We start from the raw sequence: 12,178 nt of genomic DNA, 5'->3' as shown, positions 1-12,178 counted from the left end.
AATATTCTTTATTATGACATGTTCGTTTTGGACCCCAGGAAGAGCAGCTGCTGCTTTCGTAACAGCTAATGGGAATCCTAATAAAATACCAATTCCAATACCAAAGAAGTGGTTCGCTTGTATGAGGAGTTGAGGAAGGGCTGAAAGGGAGTTGTCACAAACAGAAATCATGAAAAAGACTGCTTTATTAGATGTCAAAGGGGTTTCCTTTGTAGCAGCTATAGTGAGTTCCCATTTCTAGTATTATTTCTTTCATAACTCCCTCAGAGGGATATAGGATTTAAGTTGTACTAGCAGGGGTGTTACCTGCCTTTAGCGTGCTAACACTGTTTCCCCTGGTGGGTAGCTCTCTGTGGAGGGATGCTTAGCCCGCTGACCTCAATCCACACAGATGCTGCATGGAGTGGAAAAAGACACAGCCCAGAAGCCAAGCCTAGGGCAGCACGCACACAGCGTGCAAAGACACACACAGCGCGTGTGGCCCGAAACACAAAGTGCGCACACACGAACACAAGCCCAGTGCGAACACACGCACATACATGCACAACCACACTCAAAGGAAGCACAAGCTGACAAATTAACACACACGTATTGCATACACATGCATTTTGCTTTTACAATACATATGCATGGTTCACCTTTACACTATTCATTCTACAGGGAGCTGACACGTAACATGGTTCTAGTCCGATTTGTTGTAGATGCTCCCCGATGCTTCCTGGAAATGGCTCCCAGGCAGGGCCTGTGTACAGGGCGGGCTTCTGAATGACACTGTTTGGCTGCAGTGTCTTCACCACCGCTACAGACAGCCTACCATGCCAGCCCCACCCCTTCCAGTTGTGTCAGTATCACTCTCCTGCCCTGTCTGTCTGTCCCCAGGTTTAATTGAGCCGGATAAATTAATCTGACAGACACACACACAGGAGCAGGCATGCACACACAAACACCACATCCGGCTGAAGTTCAGGAGGGATTATGCAGTGTGTAGGAGATGTTGAATTGAGTTGACTGGGAGACTGGTTCACTTGGGTCAGGGGGTAATCAGTAGGACTGGACTATACCGGTATCGCGATACTCGTTAGTGTCGTGGCGAGGAAACAAAACACGAAGCGGACTTAACTTCGTTAGGAAAACAGCCCTAATATTGGAAACATTATTGTGTTGTCATCCAGAGCCACATGTATTTATTTTCCAAACTATAGCACACTATTTAACATACAGCAGGTTTTTTAAAAGGACCAAAGACTTGCTTCGTGCTTTAATTTTTGCCATGGGAAAAATATTGAGATACCGGTATTGTCCCTGCCCTAGTAATCAGATTGCATGGGTTAAGGTCAGTGAGTGGGGTGATGGCAGGGTTATGGAGGCTCTAGACGACCTCGGGGTTCATGGAATAATGGTCTCACCCAGTGAGGGTTCCACATAAATACTGCATAGACCGAGACTAAAATAAACGCAATACAGAATGACTGATTGACTGCTGCTCTATGACATCAATACATGCATGACATACAGTGCATTCAGAAAGTATTCAGACCCCTTGACTTTACACATTTTGTTATGTTATTCTAAAAATTGACACTTTTTTTCTCTTCCTAATCAATCTAAACACAATAACCCATAGTGACAAAAAGGTTTTTAGACATTTTTACAAATGTATTACAAATAAACTGAAATATCACATTCACATAAATATTCAGACCCTTTACTCAGTACATTGTTGAAGCTCCTTTGGCAGTGTTTACAGCCTTGAGTCTTCTTTGGTATGACGCTACAACCCTGGCACACCTACACTACCGTTTCAAAGTTTGGGGTCACTTAGAAATGTCCTTGTTTTTTAAACAAAAGCTAATTTTTTGTCCATTAAAATAACATAAAATTGATCAGAAATACAGTGTAGACATTGTTAATGTTGTAAATTACTATTGTAGCTGGAAACGGCAGATTTTTTATGGAATATCTACATAGGCCCATTATCAGCAACCATCACTCCGGTGTTCCAATGGCATGTTGTGTTAGCTAATCCAAGTTTATAATTTTAAAAGGCTAATTGATCATTAGAAAACCCTTTTGCAATTACGTTAGCACAGCTGAAAAATGTTGTCCTGCTTTTAAAGAAGCAATAAAACTGGTCTTCTTTAGACTAGTTGAGTGTCTGGAGCATCATCAGTTGTGGGTTCGATTACAGGCTCAAAATGGCCAGAAACAAAATAACTTTCTTCTGATACTCGTCAGTCTATTCTTGTTCTGAGAAATGAAGGCTATTCCATGTGAGAAATTGCCAAGAAACTGAAGATCTCGTTCAACGCTGTGTACTACTCCCTTCACAAAACAGAGCAAACTAGCTCTAACCAGAATAGAAAGAGGAGTGGGAGGCCCCGGTGCACAAACTGAGCAAGAGGACAAGTACATTAGTGTCTAGTTTGAGAAACAGATGCCTCACATGTCCTCAACTGGCAGCGTCATTAAATAGTACCTGCAAAACACCAATCGCAACATCAACAGTGAGGAGGCGACTACGGGATGCTGGCCTTCTAGGCAGAGTTGCAAAGAAAAAGCCATGTCTCAGACTGGCCAATAAAGAGAAAAGATTCAGATGGCCAAAAGAACACAGACACTGGACAGAGGAACTCTGCCTATAAGGTCAGCATCCCGGAGTCGCCTCTTCACTGTTGACATTGAGACTGGTGTTTTGCAGGTACTATTTAATAAAGCTGCCAGTGTTGGAGGCTATTTTGTAAATGACATCGCCGAAGTCAAGGATCGGTAGGATAGTCAGTTTTACGAGGGTATGTTTAGCAGCATAAGTGAAGGAGGCTTTGTTGCGAAATAGGAAGCCAATTCCAGATTTAATTTTGGATTGGAGATGCTTAATGTGAGTCTGGAAGGAGAGTTTACAGTCTAGCCAGACACCTAGGTATTTGTAGTTGTCCAAGTCAGAACCGTCCAGAGTAGTGATGCTAGACAGGCGGGCAGGTGCGGGCAGAAATCAGTTGAAGAGCATGCTTTTATTTTTTACTTGCGTTTAACAGCAGTTGGAGGCCACGGAAGGAGTGTTGTATGGCATTGAAGCTCGTCTGGAAGTTTGTTAACACAGTGTCCAAAGAAGGGCCAGAAGTATACAGAATAGTGTTGTCTGCATATAGGTGGATCAGAGAATCACCAACAGCAAGCGCGACATCATTAGTCGCAATAGTCATTTACAACATTAACAATATCTACACTGTATTTCTGATCAATTTAATGTTATTTCAATGGACAAAAAAAGTGCTATTCTTTAAAAAATAAATGACATTTCTAAGTGACCCCAAACTTTTGAATGGTAGTGTATATTTGGGGAGTTTCTCCCATTCTAGTCTGCAGCTCCTTTCAAGCTCTGTCAGGTAGGATGCGTAGCATCGCTGCACAGCTATTTTCAGGTCTCTCCAGAGATGTTCGATCGAGTTCAAGTCTGGGCTTTGGCTGGGCCACTCAAAGACATTCAGAGACTTGCCCCGAAGTCCCTCCTGCGTTGTCTTGGCTGTGTACTCAGGATCGTTGTCCTGTTGGAAGGTGAACCTTTGCTCCAGTCTGAGGTCCTGAGTGCTCTGGAGCAGGTTTCCATCAAGGATCTCTCTGGTCTTTGCTCCGTTCATCTTTCCCTCGATCCTGACTAGTCTCCCAGTCCCTGAAAAACATCCCCGCAGCATGATGCTGGCACCCATGCTTCACCGTAGGGATGGTGCCAGGTTTCCTCCAGATGTGACGCTTGGCATTCAGGCCAAAGAGTTATATCTTGGTAACATCAGACCAGAGAATCTTGTTTCTCATGTCCTTCTGGTGCCTCTTGGCAAACTCCAAGCAGGCTGTCGTGCCTTTTACTGAGGAGTGGCTTCCATCTGGCCACTCTACCTTAAAGTAATTGGCAACATCAAAAAGGTTTTGTGAAAAACGAGGCATTTTATTCAATGAAAGATTGAGTTGAATTAGTCTTTCTGCCCATAATTTCATTTAAAGTATTCAAACCTTGTATCCATCATACTTTATCTTGGTTTCATAATACAATTTATTCTTATTTTTGTTCAGTTTAGTCACATAATTTCTCAATTTACAGTAAGTTTGCCAAATCAGATATTCAACATATATCCAAATTGACATTATGGGGTATTGTGTGTAGGCCAGTGACCAAAAAATCTCAATATAATCAATTTTAAATTCAGGCTGTAACAACAACATTTGGAAAAAGTTAAGGGCAGGGGCGGAAATCCCGGGGGGGACACGACCCCCCCATCCTGGGAAAAATATGATTTGTCCCCCCCAATATATCACTGAAACATAACTATGTAATTTAAATAATATTAATAATACGCAATGAAAGCAATTGTGCTGATTATAGACACTTAATAGCGCATTTTTAAGTTTCAAAAGATTGCAACTCCCCCACCCTTTGCCTCACAATGGTTTGATCCACTGCCAGTTCCTTAGTTGGCAAGGTAACAGAGGGGTGGTATCCACTGTCTGAAAGGCACTCAATGAACGTAACTGACGTGAGGTTAATCCAGTCAATCGCGCACACACACTAGCTGAATATGCAGAGCTAGCGGGCAAATATTAATTATTAAGCTAGCTAGTAATTATTCCATTTGTGTGGCCTCGTCAAAGATGGAATCTTTGCTATCGTCAATTTATTCCAAGATCAGCATGCAGATGATGTAAGTTAGTGCTTCAAAGTCCCTGTGATAAGGTTAGCGATAAACTGAAGTCCAAACTGAACAGAACTACACTCTCTTCTACCATTGTCTTAAATATATTTAATGGTCTCGTTGCAAAAGCTAAATTGTCGCAAGGGAACTTTTATTTATTCATTTTATTTCACCTTTATTTAACCTGGGTAGAAAAGATTATAGCAAACACCACTGAAACGGAATTGGTGCTCGCTAGCTTTGCAAAGTCAGCTATTGTTGGAAGCCAGCCAATATGAAACAAACTATTAAAATTACAAAAGGTTGCAGCATATGTTGTGTAAATGGTGAACTCATACAGCTGTCAACTCTTGTCATTAGTTGTGTAGTTGTGATTAGTTGTGATTAGTTGTGTAGTTTTGGGTACCGGTAGTTAGGAGTACGGCAAACACCTTATTTCTTTGGTTCCTCAATATACATTTACCATATTACAATGTAGGCTATGTGTTACAGCACTACTTTTGGTGTCCCCCTCAGGAATTGCTCTTGAGAAAATTTCATGTAATTGTCCCCTCCAAAGTTGATATCAGATTTTCGCCCCTGGTTAAGGGGTGTGATTAATTTCTGAAGGCACTGTTTGAATGTTAATTGATTTTAGCAAGTTATTGATTTCATAAACCTTATTTCTCAAGCTAAATATATTAATATGGGCAATTGTTTGCCCTTTCTGGGTAGCTTATCAGATATAGACATAATATGAAGAAAGAAAAAGACAAAGCATGAGTGATTCCCCAGACTGAATGTTTTCACCCCCAATTATCCCTAATTTATCTGGCATAACTGGAGGAACATACAGCAGAGGGCAAATGTTCCATGAAAAATACTGGGTTGCATATTACCTTGTATAAGATTACGTCAAGCACACTCCAGAGCCAGTTAAATATGCATTTCCATATATAGGGTAATGGTCATCTACAGGCTTGGAAAAAGGAAAGAAAGTGTCCAAAGGTGGAAAGAGGGTAAGAGAGTGATTGAGGGAGCGAGCACATTAACATGGAGAAGACGAGTGGTAAGAGTGAGACCGCTGCCGCTAAGTAACATCTGCTCGCAATAACATCTGCATGTGACCAATAACATTTGATTTGATTTACAATACAAACATATAATTATGTCATGGCCTACTGGGACGCACAGGGACGTGTCATAGACTCATACATGACAGCTTTTTATTTTACTAGGCAAGTCAGTCAAATTCTTATTTTCAATGACGGCCTAGGAACAGTGGGTTAAGTGCCTTGTTCAGGGGCAGAACGACAGATTTTTACCTTGTCAGCTCGGGGATTTGATCTGGCAACCTATCGGTTACTAGTCCAACGCTCTAACCACTAAGCTACCTGCCGCCCCATTAATAGCTTGATGCCTCGGGAAATAAGCAATCAGCTGTCAGTCAAACACACACATAGACAGATACACATCTCCCAAGAGAAGATTTTCTAAAGGAGGGCCACTCAGCTCAGAAATCTATGGAATATATCATAGAAGAGCAGTATGGAAATATAGCACTTGAGAGTGGATAAGTAAGCCTTATTCTACACTTAAACAGAAGGATTTTGTGCAAGGGAATCTTACATATCACTAGAGCTTCTCCAGTAGCTCATGGCAGTTTTCTACAGTAACAGTCGCCAATGACATAAGCTCTTTTGAGGGTGCGAAAAAGTAAATTGAACAAACATCGGCCCTAGTTGTTACAGCCATGTTGTGTGTTAGACAGGACAAAGCCTCCAGTACCGTGGACAGTCAGAGCAGTAGAGGAACTAATTGGCCAATTAATACCAACTTCTCAGCAGTGGTAATGATCAGTTAAGGACCCGCTGATAACTGGGAACCAGTGTCATTTGAGAGGCAGTGGGTTTTCTCCCGTATCGAGACTCTCAAAAATAATTCACCATCGTTAATGCTACGCAATGGACAGACTTGCGAATCGCTCAGTACAGTTGTTTGAAGTGAAGAAAGTACTGCTGAGAACCACTGTGAAGGCATACTTTGACAATAGTCATATTTTACACAAAGACAATCCATTCCCATTCTCATTGCGTAACAAAAATAGAAAAAAAACGCTTCTATGCTGAGTTTTATGTCAAGGCAATAAAAGGCTTTTGGCATCAAAATGTAACACTATCGGAGAGGTATTCATTTCTCTGTCATAATCTTCCTATTGAGATATCCTTAGAAATCACATCAAACAATAGTCTACGATGGGCCGTAATTCAGTCGAGTCACATTGTTACTCATTTAAAATGTGAGGCAATGCATAGTGACATATACATTATGTAGTGCTCCAGCACATACATGGGAAAAAAAAACACTAGGTACTGAATTATTCAAAAAGGTAATGCACAGCTTGAGTCTAATTTCTGTGTGTCAAAGCTTTTACCGATGGTGTTAGTGCATTGTTGGTGTGTGTGTGCGTGCATTCATGAGTGTGTGTGTGTATCGTATCCCCTACCTCTGGTGTTAGTGCGTTGTTGTCAGACGTCTGGCTGGAGAGTAGCACGTGCGTGAAGCCCTCCTCCTTCCTGACGACAATGTCACGGAATCGACAGTTGGTCTCGTTCTGCCGGACGTTGTACCTCAGCCGCTTGTGGAACACGTAGCCTTTGTCCTCTCCAAGCTTCCTCTTCACAGAGCTGTGCAGATTCCCCTCACCGTTGGAGAGTGTGGAGCCTGTTGGAACATATGGAGCAGAGTGCATGACGAGCAGAGTGCATGACGAGCAGAGTGCATGACGAGCAGAGTGCATGACGAGCAGAGTGCATGACGAGCAGAGTGCATGACGAGCAGAGTGCATGACGAGCAGAGTGCATGACGAGCAGAGTGCATGACGAGCTGAGGATCCATCAGGAGTCAGAGCAGTGCACCCTTCTTTAGAGAGACTTTCCTGGAAAACGACATGGTGCATCTCAAGGAGTGTCCTTCAGCCTCTTCACTGGAAGACTTATTCAGAGACAGCTTTTGTGCACACAGTAGTACTGCAAGTGCCAGCTCAGCTAGTGACACAATAGACATGCAAATAATATTTTAACAACTTCTGTAGAGCTGGGATGTGCATTACTGATATCGAAGAAAAAAAAACTTGGTCAACTATATTGCTCTGTTTGCATGTCAATAGTTGTCTATTCACTCTTCACTCCCTTGAAAGAGTGAGACTATATCAATTTCTATCATCAGGAAACATCCTCATTTTGCTGCTCCTGTCAACGTATCATAACTTTTGAATCAGACCCCATCTTGATTCTATTTGTTTCTAAGACAATGAAAGTGGCATGACTGCAAATGAGCAGAGAATGGATTCACACCAATGCCCCAGTCTGGGGTAAACTATGGCTGGCTGTGACAACATTCAAATGCAAGACTAGGATCCTCAGAGAGACAAAGTGACTCATTTTGTTTACAGGTCAACATAGAACAGTTACTGAGCACTGCTGAGAACAGAAGACCAAACAGGGACCAACATTCAGTTACTGACCAAGGAAAACCGAACTTGACCCATTGAGACATTACCAACTACAATGACCATTTCTTCTATTCCTACAAATATATTTTATCACAACAAATGTTTCAGCACAAGTATTCTATGATCTGACCATGGGAAAAAGAGCTAGAGCGTAAATGCTGGAAAACCGTGTCCAAACCTTGGTTTGATCCCTCAGGGGTAGGTAGGCCTTTCAGAGTCCCCAGACCCCAGCCAGATGTTACAATCCAAGGCCAGCTGTAAGCGTGACAGACATTTCTCCTCTGTCATCTCGTGATATTAGACATCGTAGGTCACAATGTTATCACCCAACCAATAACATGGGACCATATTGAGGCAAATGTTTCTATGAAGGCAAAGTGACACTAATGAATCCGTATAGTGGATGTATATAGATTGATGACATTAAAACCTCAACCCTGTCCTGCTTTCATGATAGAGATGATAATGCAAAGCATAAGGGACTGTAGCTAATTTGTGACCGACCACCTGTATTCGGTCTTTTGTTGAAAAATTTGAAATTGTGTTTTTTACATTGGACAAAAGTAGTGATTCAGAGCTACAAAATGGTATGTCACACACTGCAGTTGAGGAACAATGGAAAAGTTATTCTGCTTTGAAAGTTGATAAACTTGTAACCCCACTTTTGAGGAAATGGCCCTTGAATGATTTGGTACACCTACTGCAGAGCTCTTCCTTGTCTATACCTATTCATCATCGTTCACACCCTCTTAAGCTTTAGCCCCACCCATCTATTTAGGGATTCACATGTGAGGCCATGTGCTAAACAGAGTGAGTAACGTATTGTAGTAAACAACCAAAGACTTCAAGACTAAAAGTGGTGAATGTAGTAGCTTACAATAAGGAAAAACTCCAGTTAACAATACACTATGTAGTCCTTTGCCTGTATACTAATCTGCCTTTGGTGCAGGTAATGTTGTTGTTCACATTACCGTCTCTGGTAAACACAGACTATATCAAACAAAATCAACATTTGTTTGTCACATGCACAGGATACAAAAGGTGTAAACGGTACAGTGAAATGGTTACTTGTATATTTCCATAGTAGCAATATCACAATAGAAAGTGTTCAGATAAAAATGTTGTACAAATATGTTAGAATTCTTAGATGATGCTTACCGAGACACACTTGTCTAAATTGATGGGTCATGTGAAAGAAATTCTATAACCTCCCCACAGCCACATCTAGCTAAGTGGATGGTTCACTATTGTCTGGAAATATACACATGTTCATGAAATACAATAGATGGCCGTATTCACCCCCAGACACACCTGGCTAACTTGATGGGTCATGTAATCTGGCGAATTGGAGTCTTTTGTTTAGACATGTAGCTAGCTAGGTAAACAATTAATCATAGTCCCCAACCCATACTACTAGCAATACAAACTGATTGTCATAGCTAGCCACCTTGCATGAAATGCTGTAGTATGTTTCTGCAGGTAGCTAAAGCTAACCAACTAGATTCATTGGTAGCTATTTAGCTAACATTAGGCTATAACTAGCAATGCAAAAGGCTTTCTGAGATACAAATAATATTACTACACAAATTACACGCAACAGTAGCTAGCGAGCCAGCAAGCTAATGTTTGCTAGCTAACAGTACACTTTAACTTGCAATGAAAACAACTTTCTGACGAAATTAGAAATGTATAATATCTGAAAATGTAGCTAGACTCTTACCCGTAAACATGGATGGATGCTTCAAAGCAGCCTGGAACCCCTTTAGCTGACTAAATAAGACATCCTGTGTTTCTGTTTTGTTTGTATAACTTGTTTGGCCTGCGTTGTGTCAAGTCACTCCAGTTCACACTGACCGTGTGCAGAAAGTAGTCCACAACTTTTTCCCCACTTTGTCGATAGCACCTGCTAAATTCAGGGAAGCAATGTTGTTTCGAGCAGTAGCAACACTTTTGCAGTTCTCCATGTCTAATATTAAATCTTTCAAAAAATCCACGGTAGGAAGGCTTTTGTTATTGACAGAAGCATGCAACAAGGCAGACCAATCCAAACTGATCTCTCAGCAAGTCCAGCCCAGCAATTATCTCAGCCAATCATGGCTAGCGGGAAGGTTCCTGTCTTTTTCCGTGGCTAAACCAACTAGGCTCGTAATTTAACTATTGTATTTCTATTTACACATGGCATACAAGTTTGTTATTAAGACACATGAAAGTTCACATATTCCAGAAGGCATTTCTGCCCAAAAACACATTTTTATAAAAATAAAACGATTACGTTCAAATGCCTCTCCTGTGAAGTAGTGATGTACGACATAAGCCTAGCTTCCTGAAACAGGTCACATTTATGAGCCCATTGCTGTGCCTTTCAGCTGCAAAGCAAAGGTAGCTAGTTATGAGCCCATTGATGTCTTTCAGCTGGGGTCTACTGACTCTGGACAGGAAAACAATAATTGTCTGTGGAAACACACAAAGGGTTTCTGTGGAAACGCACAGATTGTTTATGCTTTTTACAAGGGTTTGAGACAAATATGTTCCCTGCAAAAATCACTGTGCAAGTGTAATACAAGCATGCCTGCTTTTGGCTTTTCTTCGTAGTTTGACACAAATAAATGCAGTGACTTTCCATGTCTTGTTCTGGTCAGATAACCAAACATTATTCAACATCATCTTCACAGCTCTACCGTGGCCTAGGGCTCCAGCTGATCCTGAGTGCTAATAGAGAACTAACAGTAACAATAAAATGCATTACAGAACATGATTCACACCTAACATAAATATGAGGTGTACAATAGTATTGTGTTTCAAGCTGTAAAGTGTAACACATTGTGGTAATGTGGCCATTAACTGCCTTCAGTATATCATCAGTATGCTGTAATGTGTTAAACCTGCCACATGGCACTGATTTGATTGGGTATGAGATTGGACTAAAACAAAAACACAATAAGAGTGCAAAATACTACCACTGACAAACATCCAGTCTATCGAGACAAATGTAGAAGAATCTATCTATCAATGTGATGACAAACAGTCCCCACAAATTCTGATTTGACCCTGGCAGAGCTGGAAAGGACTTTATAAATATAATCTTTAACTCAATGAGGCTAGTCTTGGACTGTGACCCGGGAGTGAAACTCACCACTGAATTTCCTTATCACCACTCTCAGTAGTACAATACTGAACCATAAGGACCTCACAGAGCATGTATTCAACTATAGGTCACAGAGGCTGTCTCATCTACATCTGCTACAATGCAGAGATACAACCTGGTTTACCAAATCCACTATGGCATGTAGCTAACTGTCCAGGACACAACGCGTTTCCATTTCAAATTAATATTCCCATCCCGCTGGAATCACTGTAATTCAATAGAGAACAAAACTACATTCAATCGGAATTGAGTGAAAACGAAAATGACAACAACAATATAACAATGTCATTTCCACTGGGCTACTATGTAAGCTAACTGGCTGGCATATTGGCAAGATAGCAAGCTGACTGAACAAACCAGCATCACCTCAAGCTGTGATGTCTATCCCTCTGTCTATCAATCCTACTACAAATCCTAGAGTTCAATGTACATGTTCATTCAATCAATAGCTAGGGGCCTGAATGTTTTCTGGCCAGGTCACTTGGCCAGGACAAACTCATGGTCCAACTATCTATAATAAAATATATATATATATATATAAAATAAAAGATATATATATCTATATGTATACATACATATACACACACACACACACACACACACACACACACACACACACACACACACACACACACACACACCATCCAGAGCGCGTCACTTACCTAGTTCATTGACCAGTGGTGTCCCGGGGGTCTCCACGCCCACCATCACCCTCTCCGTGTCATGGGTCAGTCTGTGTGTCCTGTACAGAACAGGGTCCATCTCTCCGTTCTGTAGTCCGTTATGAGGGGCCCTTACCGGGGGCACAAACTGCAGTCCCCCCGGAGGAGCCTTGTACGGCATAGCTTTGGTCATCCT

The 12,178-nt window shown here is 41.5% G+C and overlaps 1 protein-coding gene across 1 annotated transcript in view; it reads right to left on the bottom strand.

The window, feature by feature from the left end:
- LOC115167148 (chromodomain Y-like protein 2) overlaps positions 1–12,178 on the bottom strand; it is a 42,412-nt gene that overhangs the window by 13,153 nt on the left and 17,081 nt on the right. The window contains exons 2-3 of the mRNA XM_029721280.1: positions 11,983–12,178; positions 7,168–7,385 (exon numbers count right to left, since the gene is read on the bottom strand). The exon at positions 11,983–12,178 is cut by the window's right edge and continues 456 nt beyond it. Of these exons, the coding sequence (XP_029577140.1) occupies positions 7,168–7,385; positions 11,983–12,178 (414 nt within the window). The remainder of the gene's footprint in view (positions 1–7,167; positions 7,386–11,982) is intronic.

Source organism: Salmo trutta, chromosome 29, assembly GCF_901001165.1.
Source record: "Salmo trutta chromosome 29, fSalTru1.1, whole genome shotgun sequence".
Lineage (NCBI taxonomy): Eukaryota > Metazoa > Chordata > Actinopteri > Salmoniformes > Salmonidae > Salmo > Salmo trutta.
This window is presented reverse-complemented; position numbering and strand designations above follow the sequence as displayed.